Source organism: Oratosquilla oratoria, chromosome 8 (assembly GCF_046742065.1).
Source record: "Oratosquilla oratoria isolate Oo_2021 chromosome 8, ASM4674206v1, whole genome shotgun sequence".
Taxonomy (NCBI): Eukaryota; Metazoa; Arthropoda; class Malacostraca; order Stomatopoda; family Squillidae; genus Oratosquilla; species Oratosquilla oratoria.
Genome location: NC_134784.1, coordinates 20,211,050 through 20,229,396, shown reverse-complemented (window position 1 = coordinate 20,229,396; position 18,347 = coordinate 20,211,050). Strand labels below are relative to the sequence as shown.

The following is an 18,347-nucleotide window of genomic DNA, read 5'->3' as shown; positions in this document are numbered from 1 at the left end:
AAAGGATGCAAAGAAAAGTATGTTTAAAGCATTTATAACTCAAAATTTTGAGAAAAAAATATAATTGATATTAATACATTTGGGAGAGAATGAATGTAAAAAATGTAGAGAAAGTAAGTACAGCCTGTACTGTGGTCACCTTAAACTCTTTATTGTGGTCCTTGAGAAGTAGAATAGCATCACTGAAGTATCCTGATGAGTACAGATGGGCCAAGCGATCATGAGTTGATGTCAGTGGGGTCTGCCACGAGGTCCAGTCAGAATTGTTAGTGGACAAGTCCTTTACATTAACCTCAAAAGCAGCCGACTGCTCAAGCTCGATCTCGACTGGATCTATAGAGGTCCCCCTACAGTAAAAAAAGCCAAGTTACTCTTTCTTAACAGTGAATATATTTGAGGAGATCTGAATCACACCAGTTAGTAACACAGAAACTGTAGTGTTAAACAAACAAGGGTTACACAAATAATTTTGCATAGAAAAACTACGGTTCAACTCCTAGTCACATGTCTTCTTTCATCATGTAATGAATCACTTCAGCCATGTATTTACCTAGTTGTATTTTCAGGAAAGGGGAGCTATGCTCATGGTGTCCTGTCTTCATTTCTCATTTTATCTAGACTGTTTTTAAATTCGTGTATTGTTTTTGCACACACCACTTTCTCATCTAACTTGTTCCAAATGTCTATTACTCTGTGGGGAAAGCTGTTCTTTTTCAGATCTCTTCTATAACTGTCTTTCTTGATTCTCTTTCCGTGTCCTCTTGTATTTCTACTATCCCATTTTATTAGATCCTCTCTATCAATAACTTCCATGCCTTTCATGATTGTATAAATAGTTATCAAGTCTCCTTTCTCTCTTCTTTGCTTCAATGTCTGTAGCTCAAGTTTTGTCAGCCTATCCTCATATGATAGTTCTGAGGGTGTTGGTACCAATTTCGTAATTACTCTTTGTATTCTTTCAAGTTTTGTTATACATTTTTTTTTGTACTTGGTGACCACATCGTTGCTGCATATTCCAATTTTGGTCTTATCAAAGTGACTAGCATTTTTTTCATCATTTCTTCATCCAGGTATGTAAATGCGACTTTGATTGTTCTTATTGAATTATTGGTTTCTCCAATTTTTTTTTTATATGTTTCTCAGGGGACATATTATTCATAATAATGAAACCCAGGTCCTTCTCATTTTCCACTTTTTTTTTTATTTCTTCCTCTCCCAGTTTATATGACCCCACTATTCTTTTATTGCTTCTTCCAAATTCCTTCATACTATACTTCTTAATATTGAATTCCATCTCCCACTTCCTACTCCATTCCCATACTTTATTGAGATCACTCTGCAGCGACTCACTATCTTCTTCAGTGTTCACTTTTTTCAACAGTTTTGTATTGTCTACAAAGAAGCTCATATAACTTTCAATTCCTTTATCCATATCATTAATATATATAGGAAACATTATTGGGGCCAGAACTGTTCCTTATGAAACTCTACTAATTATTTCATCCCAATTTGAGTGTTTGTCTCTTATCATTACTCTCATTTTTCTTTCATGCAAGAAGTCTTCCATCCACTTCAGTAGTTTGCCCTGTATTCCTCCTGTAGTTTCTAATTTCTTTAGCAATTTATTATGTGGCACCTTATCAAAAGCATTTTTCAGGTCTAAAAATGCGCAATCAGCCCAGCTATCTCTTTCTTGTATTATATCTATCAGTCTTGAATAGAAACACATCAAGTTTGTGACACATGATCGCCCTTGTCTAAATCCAAATTGTGTTGTATTTAGTACTTTTTTTTCCAAATGCTTTACCGATCTAATTTTGATAATTCTTTCACAAATTTTAGCTACCGTACTTGTAAGAGAGACCAGTCTATAGTTAGTAGGGTATTCTTTGTTTCCTCCTTTATATACTGGTACTATATTTGCTCTTTTCCAATCTTCTGAAACTTTTCCTTCTCTCAATGAACTGTTTATTACATTATGTATTTTGTCTGTTAGTTTGTTCCTGCATTCTCTCAAAATCCAGTTTACCATTTCATCTGGTCCATGCGATTTTCTAACATTAAGATTACTCAAGTGATTAATTCTTTCTTTCCTTGTTACTTCTATCTCTTTCATAGGGGGATTTTCTCCTCGCACTCCACATCTCTAAGTTGTATGTTCTCGCTCGCAAACACCGATTTAAAAGGCATGTTCATAATTTCTGCCATTTCTATTTCCTCTGTGTATTCAACTCCTCCTTGCCGTAGTTGATCTAATTCTTGTTTGTTTTTCAGTTTGTTGTTTACAAATCTATAAAATAGTTTTGGTTGATCTTTACACTTTTCTATGACATCTTTTTCGTATTTTATCTTTGTCTTCTCTGCACACTTGTACATATTCTCTATAGCTAGTATATAATTTCCATTTTTCAGGTTTTTTTGTCTTTCTTCCATTTTATCCAAGCTTTATCCCTTTTGTCTTTAACTCCGTACATCTTTTGTTGTACCAACACTTTACATATCCTTTTTCTTGTTTTTGTCTTGGAACATACATCTTTTGCTATGGACTCTTCATTCTCTTTATTATTATTCTTTAATTCCTCATCCTTTACTTCTTTTAACCGTCTTTTTAATTCTTCTATTTCTTTATTTAGGTTTTGGTTGCTCTTCTTTAGTTCTTCCAATCTATCAACTCTTTGTGTAATCCGTGGAAGTTGACTGAACCTAACCTCCCACTGTTCGTTCTTTTACTCTAGTTTTTCCTCTAGACTTGCTAATCTGGGGAGGTTGTCATCTCCCTCATTGAATCCATGGTAATAATTATCTTCACCTTCCATTGCGCTGTTCTTATCTATATTTCAAATTTTTACATTTTTACTAACCTCTTCGCTTTCACCTCTATCGTCTGCGCATCTTTTGTTGACATTCCTTCTGACTTCCGGGGCCCGTTCTTCCCCTTCCTTATTTCCTTCCATTTTACTCAGTAATCCCTCCCCTTCTCCTTTTTTTCACCTTCCCACTACACCACGAACTTTCCTCTTCCCTACTGATACAACACAGGTATGCCCTCGTCGTTAAGATCCGCGTTTTTTTTTAAGTCCAATCTTTAATGTCACTCCGTCTGTCGAGTGTATTTACCTAGTTGTTTTACCTAGTTGTATTTTACGGGAAGGGGGAGCTATGCTCGTGGTGTCCCGTCTTCATATCTCATTTTACCTAAACTGTTTTTAAATTCATGTATTGTTTTTGCATACACCACATTCTCATCTAACTTGTTCCAAATGTCTATTACTCTGTGGGGAAAGTGGTTCTTTTTCAGATATCTTCTATAACTGTCTTTCTTGATTTTCTTTCCGTGTCCTCTTGTATTTCTATCATCCCATTTTTTTTATATCCTCTCTATCACTAGTTTCTATGCCTTTCATGATTCTATAAATAGTTATCAAATCTCCTCTCTCTCTTCTTTGCTCCATTGTCTGTAGCTCAAGTTTTGCTAGTCTCTCTTCATATGATAGTTTTGAGAGTGTTGGTGCCAATTTCGTAATTGCTCTTTGTATTCTTTCAAGTTTTGTTATACATTTTTTTTTGTACTTAGTGACCACATCGTTGCTGCATATTCCAATCTTGGTCTTATCAAAGTAACTAGTATTTTCTTCACAATTTCTTCATCCAGGTATGTAAATGCCACTTTGATTGTTCTTATTAAATTATAAGTTTCTCCATTTTTTATACGTTTCTCAGGTGACATATTATTCATAATAATGACTCCCAGGTCCTTTTCATTGTCTACCTTTTTATTCCTTCTTCTCCCAATTTATATGATCCTACTATTTTTTTTTTTTTTTTTTTTTTTTTTTTTTGCTTCTTCCAAATTCCATTGTACTACGCTTCTTGGTATTGAACTCCATCTTCCACTTCCTACTCCATTCTCATACTTTACTGAGATCATTCTGTAGTGACTCACAATCTTCTTCCGTGTTCACTTTTTTAAACAGTTTTGCATCATCCGCAAAGAAGCTCATATAACTTTCAATTCCTTTATCCATATCATTAATATATATAGCAAACATTATTGGGGCCAGAACTGTTCCTTGTGGAGCACCACTTATCACTTCATCCCAATTGGAGTGTTTGTCTCTTATCACCAATCTCATTTTTCTTTCATGCAAGAAGTCTTCCATCCACTTCAGTAGTTTGCCCTGTATTCCTCCTGCAGTTTCTAATTTCTTAAACAACTTCTTATGTGGCACCTTATCAAAAGCTTTTTTCAGGTCTAGAAATACACAATCAGCCCATCCATCTCTTTCTTGTATTATATCTATTAGCCTTGAATAGAAACACATTAAGTTTGTGACGCATGATCGTCCTTGTCTAAATTCAAATTGCCTTGGATTTAGTACTTTTTTTCCCAAATGATTTACACATCTAGTTTTGATCATTCTTTCACAAATTTTAGCTATCTTACTTGTAAGAGAGACCGGTCTATAGTTTGAAGGATCTTCCTTGTTTCCCCCTTTGTATATTGGTACTATACTTGCTCTTTTCCAATCTTCTGGAACTTTTCCTTCTTTCAATGAACTTGTAGTGGTTTGGTTCGAACAAGCCAGGGAAAATGAAATTCACTTTGGTCTCTTATTCTAATCTCTTTGGTAAAACCACAAGTAATAGCCACTGGTTAGTGGATCTGATCAGTCGTAGCTGGACGGTGAGCCTAACGTCAGAGGCGGTGGCGGCTGATGACGGCGAGGCTCGATGGAACTGCTACAAGCGACCAGCTGCATGGTTGTGTGCATCTGAGCGCCTTGGCTCCGAAGCGGGTATGGTACCAACAGGAGGCAGTATCCTGTCGTGGAGCGGGGCTAGGTGGTGGTTGAGGGGGGGGTTCCCTTCTCGGCAAGCAACTGGTTGAGCAAGGTCTTCATGTCGGCGACTTCCTGCCGTAGTTGCTGCATACTTTGGTCACTGGCACTATATGACATGGGAATGTTTTCACTCACAGCACTATGGTCGGTAACACCTGGGTTGTCACTACACTTTGCACGAACACTATGCACTGGTTTGTGTACCGAGGTATGTCGCTGGAACAACCTATCTGCTATTTCGCAGTATTGTTCGTCGTCCTTATCGCCGGGTAAAGCTTCCAGGTGTAAGTGGAGGGCGTCCGGCATCTTGGAGAGGTGAATGGAGCGGAGGAGTTCCTTGGGCAATGCCACCTTTGCACGGGTGTTGAGGTTGGCCATACGGGTGTATAGCTGTGAGGGGGTGGTGTCGCCGAGTTCGCTCTGCTGGATATCTCGGTAGAGCTGGTCGTCAGGCCTGGCGCATAGCTTCCGTAAGGCAGTCTTGAGGGCGGCACACTTGCCTTCTTCCGGAGGAGAAGAGACGGCGTTACGGACAAGGGCGATGACGTCCGTTGGTAGAGCGGCGATGTACGCGCCGAAGGCTTGGTGGTCTGGAACGTCACCTTGAGTGGCTAAATAGGCTTCTGTGTGAAGTAGCCAGCTCTCCAAGTCACGGGAGAAACTGGGAAGTTTCACTTGTGAATTTTCCATAATCCTGGTTGTCTTTCACCGGGGTCACCAATTTGTAGTGGTTTGGTTCGAACAAGCCAGGGAAAATGAAATTCACTTTGGTCTCTTATTCTAATCTCTTTGGTAAAACCACAAGTAATAGCCACTGGTTAGTGGATCTGATCAGTCGTAGCTGGACGGTGAGCCTAACGTCAGAGGCGGTGGCGGCTGATGACGGCGAGGCTCGATGGAACTGCTACAAGACTGGACGAGATGTTGTTGCTGCTGCCGTGGCTATTACCATTCTGTCCTGACTAGCCGCCGCTGCCCTATTTAAGGGTCGCTCGCGGCTCAGCGTAGTTGGCAAGAGAGGTCGCTAGCCGCTCGAGAACCATTTGCTGGCTCCTGATTGGCTAGCTCATATTCACCTCTTGCCAACTATGGGAAGTGTGTGACCGCCTGTGGCTGCGTCACTACAAACTGTTTATTAGGCTATGTATTTTGTCTGTTAGTTCATTCCTGCATTCTCTCAAAATCCAGTTTGCTATTTCATCTGGTCCATGCGATTTTCTGACATCGAGATTACTCAAGTGTTTCATTATTTCATTTCTTGATACTTCTATGTCTTTTATAGGGGGAACTCTCTCCTCGCATTCGATATCTCTTGGTTGTGTGTTCTCCCTTGTAAACACCGATTTAAAATGCTTATTTATAATTTCTGCCATTTCTATTTCCTCTGTGTATTCAACTCCCCCTTGTCGTAGTTTCTCTAATTCTTGTTTTCTTTTCAGTTTGTTGTTTACATATCTGTACAATAGTTTTGGTTGATCTTTACATTTTTCTATGACATCTTTTTCGTATTTTATCTTTTCTTATCTGCGCACTTGTGTATATTCATTTCTATAACTAGTATATATTTTCCATTTTTCAGATTTTTTGTCTTTTTTTCATTTTATCCAAGCTTATCTCTTTTGTCTTTTAACTCCCTACATCTTTTGTTGTAGCAGCACTTTACATATACTTTTTCTTGCTTTTGTCTTGGCACATACTTTTCCGCTCCTTTATAAGTTTTCGTCAAAATACTCCATTTCTCTTCTACTGTTGTTTCCTCCTTGTTTATTCTTTCCCAATCAGTTTTTTGAAAGAATTATTTCATTTTGTGAAAGTTTGTTTTTTCATACATCAATCTTCCCTTTCTATATTGTTCGTTTTTTCATGTATTTTTCCTCATTTAGTTCCAGTTCAACCAATATGTGGTCACTTTTACTTATTAATGTTTTATATTCGATCTTGTCCATTATTTCGGGTTCTGATGTGATTATTAGGTCTAGTCTCGATGGTTTTTCCTCATTCCTAGTATTCTCATGTATCCATTGCGTCATTGTATGTTCAATAATCATGCCAAGTAATACATTTCCCCATAGGTCATCTCCATCCTTCACTGTCATCTTTTCCCAGCAGATTTCTTTACAATTAAAGTCACCCATTATAATCATTCGTCCTCTATCTTCCATTATCTTACTTAGTGATATCCTGGTGTCTTCCAACATATTTTGTGTTCTCTCTCTTCCCACGAAGCCGTTTTAGGGGGCACATAATTTACTACAAACTTCCTGCTCTTCCTATCCTTGTCCTCCACTTCCATCGTAATCATCTCTACTCTATTCCTTCCATATGTGACAGTCTTCACATTTATATCCTTCTTAGTCAGGAACATAACTCCACCCCCCTTGTTTTATCTCTCGGTTTCTAATCCAACAATTATATGCACCATGTCCTACACTGTTGGGTGGTAGTGGACCTTTAAATTTTGTCTCTACAATTCCCATTATGTCCGGTTCTTTTTCCTTCAGGTAATCATTCAGTTCGTTCAAGCCTGTTGTTAAGCCATCTATATTTGTGTAAGATACTTTTAATTTTCTGTTATTTCCATTGTATTTTCTGTTTCCCTTTTGTTTTTCTCTGCTATGAACCATTTCCTCACTTTCATATTCACTACTCTCCAATAGAATATCTCTTTTTCTGTCTTTGTTTTTTTCTCGTTTTTTTCCTTAGCTTCTTGTCTTTTTGTTTTCTCATCCTCTCTTTTCTCTTTATTCATTTCTCTTTTTATCCATACCTGTTTGAATTGCTCACTGTCTGCTAGTTTCCCTGTTTTTGCTTAGATATAATCTGCTGTCGTTTGTGACCTGAATTTAACCTTAATTGGTCTCGTCTTATCAGTATTGTATTTTTCGAGCTTATACATTTCTTCTATTTGTTTCCCTATACCTGGTTCATCTTCTTGAACTACCTCTAATATACTATTTACTTTTTGCTTTTCCTCCTCTATTCTTGTAGTCCTATTTAGATACTTCTCTTCCATCCCTAATATAATTATACATTTCTTTTTATCTGCTAAGTCTCTTACTACATTCTCCTGTTTCATCACTTTAATAACTGTGCCTTCAGTTTGTCCTTCATCTGTTGTTTCACTATATCTCTAAATTAAGTTTTGTTATTCTCCTGAACCTTTTTCCAACCCTGTGCTTCTTTTGCTATGGACTCTTTATTCTCTTTATTATTTCTCTTTAATTACTCATTCTCTTCCTTTACTTCTCTTAACTGTCTTTTTAATTCGTCTACTTCTTTAGTTAGATTTTGATTCTCTTTTCTTAGTTCTTCCAGTTCATCAACTTTCTCTGGAACTAGAGTTAATTGGTCCAACCTAACCCTCCATTCTTCGTTCATTTGTTTAGTTTCTCCTCTAGATTTACTAGTCGGGGGAAGGTTGTCCCCTCCTCCCTCTTTAAACCCATAAAAGCAGTTATCATCTCTTTCCATTAAGCTGCTACTATCTATATTTCTACTCTTCACACCTCTGCTTCCTTGATGTTCGTCTGTATATTCTTCCCCCCGTTTGTTTACGATTCTCCTAAGATCCTGGGCCCATTCGTCCCCTTCCTCATTTCCTTCCATTTTCCTCAGCGATCCCTCCCCTTCTCCTTTTTCTTCACTCTCCCACTACACTACGAGCTTTCCCCTTCCCTATTAATACAAAACAGGTACTTCCTTTTCGTTGTGATCCTCGAAATTTGCAGTTTTCTCTGGAGTCCAAACTTCGTTGTCACCTCTACCGACGTGTTTGCGCGCGCGCGCGTGTGTGTGAAGAGAATCACCATTAACGGCGTATAGCAACCGAAATAATTTCCGACAGTCGGCCCGAGAATCCAACACTAGCAAACCGCAAGTTGTGCGGACATTTGGGACCAGGACATAAACCCACTCACGAAATCGGTGGCGTTCTATGTCCTGGGTAAAATCCTCGTAGTTTGTTTAAGTCCTGGGCTCAAACGTCTGCATATGTGCATGTTAATTTTTAGATCTTTACATCCTTGTTTTCAGTAATAAGTTTAGCTTAGTTTTCTTTGCGATATGTATTTCCATTCCCTTTATTTTATTTTATTGGTGACCCTTCTTCACAATGGCGGTTATTAGAGGAGCGGAAGGTCAGCGTTAGATAGTATGCTAACATCTAATCAGTATAATCGAGCTTACACTAATTTCAGACTTCATTCACAACCTCAGCCATTATAACATAAAAAAAAAAAAAAAAATTCTCATCATACATACAACCTTACCAAGCAATAAGCCACCGTGATTACAAAGACTGAGCGTCCCTAAGGGGGCCTAGGTGGAGATCCATCTCAGCTGCATCAATAATGACGGAATAACTTCATTTAAACATCAGACATTCATGAGCTAGTTACCTTTTTTTCTGATTTTTTTTTCATAATGTAATCCCTAGACAGATGATTCAACTTGTATATCACAGTATATGTACACAAGCATGTATCTTCAGTTTTTAACTGTAGTTTTGGTTGGTGCTGTAACAGTACATTAAAGACATGAAATAGATTGCATGGGAAAAGACGGTTTCTTTTGTGATTGCAAAACACCACTGGCTTGTGACAAAGATAAACACAATCTACAAAAGCGTATAACTTACATGGCAATGGCATTGAGGAACATAAGGGGAATCAGCCTGGCCAAAATGGGTTCCATCGTGAAGTATGCCCTCCAAATGTTGGTATATCTGGTACAGCAAAGGAAAAAAATTATTAAATATTTCAATGCAGTACACAACCGCACAACCTAAAATTACCATGTTATCATAACCCGTCTCACAAAAAGTCAGAAAAAAGACATTTATATTTACTGTATATATTATATATATATATATATATATATATATATATATATATATATATATATATATATATATATATATATAATACAGAAACCACAGGGGAATTAAAGTTCGGAATACTAAAAGTTTTCGTCTATTGCGACATCTTCAGAGTATTCCGAACTTTAAGTTCATTGTGGCTTCTGCATGATCATTTAGTCACGTGTTTTTTTGTGATTATTTTTGCAATGCATATATATATATATATATATATATATATATATATATGTATATGTATATATATGTATGTATGTATATGTATATATATATATATATATATATATATATATAATATATATATATACACACACACGCACACACATTTATTTTAGGTGCTGAAATGGTTTGGGAATATGGAAGGAATGAGTAATGAAAGTCTAAGAATAAATGTGGAAAACAAAAGTAGATGGAGAGAACTTGAGATAAAAAATGAGGTAGATAGATGGAGTCAAGGGGTCATTAGATGCAAGAGGAATGTCTGTCGAACAAGGAAATAGGGAGTGCAAAAGAATGGAATGAACTGAGAGTTGTGAATGGATGAGGAAATTATGCAGTCCGAAGTGATATTCCTGACTGTTCTGTAATTTTATTTTATTCTATTTTATTTATTTATTGAGTGAATGAGGGGGAGAGAAGTCTCTATATAACGAAGAAGAGGGGGTAAACCAGTTCCCAATGTTGAAACCTGCTGTGGAAGTGCTGTCTTGTTTTGCTGCCTCTGAATAAGTAGTGGGGGGGAGGACAAGACCCTTTATTCACAAGGAGATAAAATATAAAGGACAACAGATGGATGTGTGAAGGGTGGGCGTATATTTCGGCTGGGCCACCCCCTTTACAATGGGTAAATAGCTTTATGGATTATGTGGTATAAGTATGTATGTTTGGTTCGTTAACACACCCTCCCCCACCCGCCCCCCGGTGAAACTCCTGAGATCCGTGTGGCCACGATCACGACATCCTGCTCAGGCAGCTAAGCATGTGATTCACCTTGGATCACGTGTTGGACTCGTGATCGACAGCTATTTCCCTCCCGGAAGAGAGCTCAGAGCTCGTATGTCCGATCTATGGGTAATGCTATGACCTTACACGACTCGAAGCGCAGCGATACTGAAATAATTTCAGCCCTGGGCAGGATTCGAACCAGGTACCGCCGATACCTCCGTACTGACAGTCTGAGACTCTACCAACCGCGCCACCGAGTCGTGTTCCTTACCTCAGCTGTTGCTGGGGAGAGGGTGCATCTCCAGCACGGATGGCAGTTTGTGGGAATTTTCCACAAACTTGTGGGAGAAATCCGAAGAAATATACGTAGAATTTGAAGAATCATATGTTGCAATGAACTTATTTGAATATATAAGAATTCTTTTTGTTGGGAAAAATGTGGAAATCCTGATTTCGACGTGGGAATTTTGGGGAAAAAATCTCATTCATTTGTGGGAACTGGCATAGATCACAGTGGCAACACTGGTCTCCAGTTTCACGTTGTAAACAGCTTCTTTGACCTTCACGCACCGGGGAGACTGCGCATACTGTATACGTATGGCTTTTAGGACCCAGCCCGAAGCCTCGTAGGAACATTACCCCTTCCTCGTTTCCAGGAGTGTATTCGAGGCGTCCACAGAGACCTTCTAGAGCAGCGTTTCTCAACCAGGGTTCCCCGGAACCCTAAGGTTCCGCAAAAGGTCCCTAAGGGTTCCGCGAGAACAAGTGAGATAAGCTAATGCACCTTTGATTTTTTTAAATTTAATTTCATATACGTAATATAATTAAACACGCACGACATATTCTTGGTTATTGCAATAATGTATTACAGACATCCTATCTAGCCTACTATTACGATGAAAATAAAATGAGAAGGATATGGTATATATATATATATATATATATATATATATATATATATATATATATATATATATATATATATATATATATATATATATATTGTTCAGGGGTTCCTTGAGACATGCAATTTATTCTAAAGGTTACGCAAGGGTAAAAAGGTTGAGAAACGCTGGTCTAAAGTCTATACCAGGGGTCTCCACACTGTTAAGACCATTGACCCATTCATGGAATTCTTAATTGCTCATCGACCCCATCCCTGTAATATACAGATAATGATCTATATATTAATACGCTTGTAACTATGTGTGTGTGTCACGCGGTGACGTCACGGCAATGAAGCCTTCCAAAATTGCTGACGACTGATTGGCTGCGAGCGGTGACGTCACGGCAAAAAGGAGACGACTGATTAGCTGCCAGCTAAGCGACAGTGGTGACGTCAAGGCAATAGAGACGACTTATTGGCCGAGAGCGGTGACGTCACGTCGCTTCAGCGCGTCCGACACGTCACGGTGCAAAGGAATCGAAGTCGTTTTATTCTGGCTAAAGACAGACGATTTTATTTACCCATTTATCACATTCTTTCGATAAATTAAATATTAAAAAAAGGCATTTATTCAAAGTTTAACGTGTTACTTCATGTCGCGTTGCTTTCTGAGCTCCTGACAGAACCTCACGAAAATAAGTAGATAAATAAATAAATACTCGTAGATAAATAAATAAATAAACAGTATTCAAACGTCTATACAAGCTTAATCATAGATTACATGAAGATAATCAATCGTCCATAAATGTTTATTGTGACATGACATAAACGATTAAAAAAATTATTGCCTTTATGATTGACCTAACGAGAAAGAGAGAGAGAGAGAGAGAGAGAGAGAGAGAGAGAGAGAGAGAGAGAGAGAGAGAGAGAGAGAGAGAGAGAGAGAGAGAGAGAGAGAGAGAGAGAGAGAGAGAGACGACGGGAAAATTTGACGACAACGTCGGGAGACTTTGACGACTCCTTATGGAGACTGAAGACTCCTTCGGGAGATTTTGAAGACTCCTTCGTAATACTTCAAAGTGGAATTTCGCGGGTCCTATGTGACATGATATAAACGATGAAAAAAATTGATTGGCTTTATGATTGACCTAACTAGAAAGAGAGAGAGAGAGAGAGACGACGGGAGAATTTGACGACAACGTCGGGAGACTATGACGACTCCTTTTGGAGACTGAAGACTCCTTTCGGGAGATTTTGAAGACTCCTTCGTAATACTTCAAAGTGGAATTTCGCGGGTCCTATGTGACATGACATAAACGATTAAAAAAATTGATTGGCTTTATGATTGACCTAACTAGAAAGAGAGAGAGAGAGGGCGGGAGAATTTGACGACAACGTCGGAAGACTTTACGACTCCTTTTATTAAAGACTGAAGACTCCGGGAGATTTTGAAGATTCCTTCGTAAATCCTGTGGAATTTCCACGGGTCCTGCTAGTAATAATAATAATTATTATTATTATTGCTATTATTATTATTATTATTATTATTATTATTATTATTATTATTATTATTATTATTATTATTATTATTATTATTATTAGTAATAATAATAGTAATAATAATAATAATAATAATATAATAATTAATAATAATTATAATTATGATAATGATAATATCAGTTCTTTTTCATAAAACATTGAAGACCAACTGGAGGTGCAGCTCCGATGGAACTAATACTCCAGATCAGGCTCAAGATATTTCTTATCAACATCAACTGCCTTTCTACCTTTCAATATATGGAGAGCTATCAACTAGTGAGTGTTCCACGCCAACACGGAAACTGTTCCACATTAATACAGAATAAACAAAAGTTCAAATTTTATCTCCAGAGATATATTTTGGATCCCAAAAACCGTTACCAGCCACATCCCTCCGTTGCTCTACGTTGTCTACAATAATTGCGATTGATCAAGTTGCATGTCCGCGTTCTTCTTCAACCCTGCGACTTAGGCACTTGTGCGCACTTTACTACGCATTAGACAATGCAACAGGACAAGAAGGTTGCACAGTGTCTTTCTGGGTGACTTTTAATCAAATAATCAATCACAAGTGAATTATATCAAGACAATGATAAGATGCCACGGTTATCTTACGAGGGTATGTCCAGCTACGTGAGTAAAATCAAACTGCCATTGAGGTGCCGTGACGAGTCTCGTTAAATGTGAATTTGAATAGATAGAAGAAAACTTCACTTACTTTCCTTCAATAATTCAACAATGTGTCTAACATTTAGGTTTAATTTATCTTAGTTCATCATTTATCTTCTCAATATATATCGCAAATGTAATTCGCTATTTGTAGATTCGGAAAAAAGTGTAACCGAAGTCGATTATAATCAAACGAATTTACAACAGTTGGCAAAGATCAGTCCATTGCTTCTTCCCTCTGCATGTTGTCAAAAGCTTCGGTAAAGTGTAAAATTTGTATGGTGGGATATTAATCAGTCAGCGTGCTAAATACAACGAAAATTCTGTTCTCTCGTCTCCGCTATTCAGATCAGTTCTGAAAGTTACCATCAGTGGCGGCGCCCGGGGGGGGGGGGCTTTAGCCCCCCCCAAAAAGTGGCCAGCCCCCCATTAGCTCCCCCAACTGAAATGAGCAAATTGAAAATTTAAAACACTCATTGAAATAATTTTATTAAGTGGAATTTTTAATTGCCAGGGCTAAAGATTTGTCAGCCATCAGTGCTAGCACAACCATTAACCCCCTTCCCTTCTGAAATGAGGATGATATATGTGTATTATCCTATTACTATTAGCCCTCCCCAAAAATTTGCTCAGCCACCCCTTAGCCTCTCCAACTAAAAATTCCTGGCGCCGCCGCTGGTTACCATACATTGTAACATTATCATAAGTTAATTATACTGTCAATTTTATAGGATGGAAACACAAACCTGTCGACAAGAGTGTTGACTATATTTATATGGAGAGCTGATGATCAATGAGTGTTCCACGGCAACACAGAAACAGTACAGACAAAAGTTCAAAATTTATCTCCAGAGAGATTTATTAGAAGGTACCGAAGACCTAAGGACTTGGTGATATCCCAACGGACCAGTCGGGCAACACTTTCACGAGTGGAGATTATGAAAAATAAATAATGCTGATAACATTTATACTGTACTCCACTCTGCTGTCCTATTTCATCTTTACCGCCTCAGCGCAAGACTGTTCCCAAGGTGAATAGCGCCGATTATCGTGAAAAAAATATCTATGAAAGTATTGTAATCAAAGCAAGTAGCCTTGTACGAGTATGTGTTTACAAAGACAAGTCGTGAGGCTGATGAAAATGTTCATCACACCAATCAGACTGCAAAACCTTGCAGTACTTTCACAGGTCCAAGATCGAGTGACTTCCTTAATTTCTTTATAGTGTTTTCATAACAGTTGACCTATAAATTCCAACTATGACTTTTAAGAGACAAATTCATTTTGTGATTTATGAATTAGTTTTCTTTGAATACGAAATATATCTCAATGCACCTAGTTTTAAAGTTTTCAGTGAATTCATTGAAATTCATGACCACGGTGGCAACGTGCCTCTTCTGCGTTTTGTGTATTTTTCGTTCTTGACTATTTTGTATTCATCTATAGTTTCATAATCTCGGAAGTATTGCTACTATAATTATTCTTCATGCAGTCAATCCTTAATGTCAGCGTAAGTGTAAATGGGACCAAGGTAAAAGGAATACTACTATAGTATTCGTTTTACCTTGCATGGGAGAGGGATAATCATTTTCGCTCCCCTCTTTATCCGTTCCAAACCCATTGCACAGAAATCACGCAGAGGCGGTGCAATGCACAAGCCTAGCATGTACAAAGTTTAGGTTCTCGTGATTACTTCCTCTGATCAAATCGTTACATAGTGACGCGACTCTTAACAATTTCATGAAAAGTCCAGCAAACTTCTACCGACCGCTGATGAAACGATTTAGATACCGATTCATACGATATAGCATGTTACATCATTTATATATATATATATATATATATATGTATATATATATATATATATATGTATATATATATATATATATATATATATATATATATATATGAGTGGAAGGGCGGTGAGCTAAACACAAAGAACAGTTGGACTTCGGGAATGTCCGTGTAAGGACAAAACGTCAGTGAATAAAAATCCACTCGTTTGTCTTCAATATATATATATATATATATATATATATATATATATATATATATATATATATATATATATATATATATATATATATATATATATATATATATATATATATTAAGATAGCAGGGCAGGACACACAGTAATGTATTTATATTGCACAAAATTAGGTTTGAGAGGGAAACAGGCAATAGCTGCTTTGCCAACAGTGGTAACAAATGGAATTGACTTAGTGAGCGCTGACACAATTTGTTGTTTTAAGAGATTAGATAAATTTATGGATAGGGATGAAAGGTGATAAGGGACATGGAACTGCCTAGTGTAGGCCTTAAGGTCTCTTGTAGTCCCCTGAATTCTTATGTTCTTGTGTACTGTACCGACAAGTTTCTTGTCTGAATTTTGTATACAGGATAAGTATTTTCGATAGGACAGGCTATTACTTAAACTGGAACGTATTTTTCATAACCACATAACTAAAACACTGTTAGGTACCTGCGTACACATATTTTCATAAATACTATTATTCAAAACATTATTACGTACCTTATTGGATGATGATAATATATATGTACATGTAGGATGGGTCGTAGGTTTCTTTTGCGTATAAGATCTCGAAGACGTAGGTTCCTTGCAAGGGTGCCTGATGTGTTATCAGATGACTTGAGACGCTGTCCTGCTTCGTAGTGCTCGGGAGAGGCAGAGGGTGGGTGGAAGGGTTGCTAGATATCAGGGAACTGCTAGATCAGTGTCAGTATGTCGCCCGGATTTTTGCTTACATTTCAAAATGCCCAGTCAGCAAGAAGCTCACTGCTACCAAAACATTCACATACTCCAAGAGTGTGTGGCTGGGAATGAGGCTGTTGCATCCTGTCTAAGTCATAACAATTATTCGTATAATTACGCAAATTCAGTAAAATGGCGTAGGAGAGGAGTAGAGTTTTCAGTGTGGGGTATCCAATAAGTAGTGGTGGGCAGGTACCGGTAAAGTTACCGGTAACAACCTTAACGATACTTTACTGGTAAAAATTCTGGTTCCGTTAACCGATAAGCTATACCACAACACTCAGAGAGCGGTACGCGCGTCTCGGCTTGGTGGTACTGACGGGACCAGTGTCCCAATAATTTGCCAGTAAACTTTTACCATTAAGCGAGTATGTACCGCTAATGTCTCGGTAAGCGCGTCTCGGCTTGGTGGTACTGACAGGACCAGTGTCCCGCTAATTTACCGGTAAACTTTTGTAAACTTTTACCATTAAGCGAGTATGTACCGCTAAGGTCTTGGTAAATTTTTACAATTAAAACCGTTTTTCGACACTTTTTTTAATTTCTCCAAAAAATTAATGTTATTTCAGTGGTTACAGGTCGTTTTGCTACATGGCCAGTTCGCTACCAACCATTTCGCTACATTGCTCGGTCGTTTCGCTACATCCTTTCGGTCGTTTTGCTATATTGTTCAGTCGTTTCGCTACATTCTTTCGGTCGTTTCGCTACATTGTTCGGTCGTTTAGCTACATTTCGCTACACTGTTTTTTTTTTTCTCATTTGAGATACGACTATGATAGAAAATACAATGTGTGCAGATTTATAAAGTACCTGTAAAATTTGGGCGTTTCGCTACATGGCCAGTTCACTACCAACCATTTCGCGACAACCGCTACATTGTTCGGTCGTTTCGCTACCTGGCCAGTTCGCTACATTGCTCGGTCGTTTCGCTACATTCTTTCGGTCGTTTCGCTACATTGTTCGGTCGTTTCGCTACATTTCGCTACACTGTTTTTTTCGCATTTGAGATACGAATATGATAAAAAATACAATGTGTGCACGTTTATAAAGTACCTGTAACCCTTTGAGCATTTCGCTACATGGCCAGTTCGCTACCAACCATTCGTAACATTCTTCAGTCGTTTCGCTACATGGACAGTTCGCTACCAACCATTTCGCTATATTATTCGGTCGTTTCGCTACATTGTCTCGGTCGTTTCGCTACATTTGGCTACCAATTGACACTTGGATTAAGGCGGCGGTTTGGAGTGCTCCGACGAGATGGGGTGGTGACTACATGCCGGTGAATGTGTCTGGTGTGTGTGTGTGTGTGTTACTTATAAGTTGAACTGGTATTTTCTGTCACACATTTACAATGCGGTTAAAGAAAGGAAAAGGAAAAATTATTCATTGATGTTTGATCTCTTATACAGTATTTTGTAACCATTATTATTACTAGCAGGACCCGTGGAAATTCCACGGGATTTACGTAGGAGTCTTCAAAATCTCCCAAAGGAGTCGTCAAAGTCTCCCGACGTTGTCGTCAAATTCTCCCGTCGTCTCTCTCTCTTTCTCGTTAGGTCAATCATAAAGGCAATGATTTTTTTTTTATCGTTTATGTCATGTCACATAGGAGGAAATTCCACGGTTATTCAACTTTGAAGTATTACGAAGGAGTCTTCAAAATCTCCCGAAGGAGTCTTCAGTCTCCAAAAGGAGTCGTCAAAGTCTCCCGACGGTGTCGTCAAATTCTCCCGTCGTCTCTCTTTTCTCGTTAGATCAATCATAAAGGCAATAAAAAAAATTGAATCGTTTGTCATATTACAATAAACATTTATA

General features: G+C 38.0%; 1 protein-coding gene across 1 annotated transcript in view; it reads right to left on the bottom strand.

The window, feature by feature from the left end:
* LOC143027622 (BTB/POZ domain-containing protein 6-like) overlaps nucleotides 1–16,449 on the bottom strand; it is a 24,082-nt gene extending 7,633 nt beyond the window's left edge. Inside the window, exons 1-3 of the mRNA XM_076188992.1 lie at nucleotides 16,290–16,449; nucleotides 9,478–9,564; nucleotides 140–347 (exon numbers count right to left, since the gene is read on the bottom strand). Coding sequence (XP_076045107.1) covers nucleotides 140–347; nucleotides 9,478–9,533 — 264 coding nt within the window. The 5' untranslated portion in view covers nucleotides 9,534–9,564; nucleotides 16,290–16,449. The remainder of the gene's footprint in view (nucleotides 1–139; nucleotides 348–9,477; nucleotides 9,565–16,289) is intronic.
* Between the last annotated feature and the right edge of the window lie 1,898 nt (nucleotides 16,450–18,347).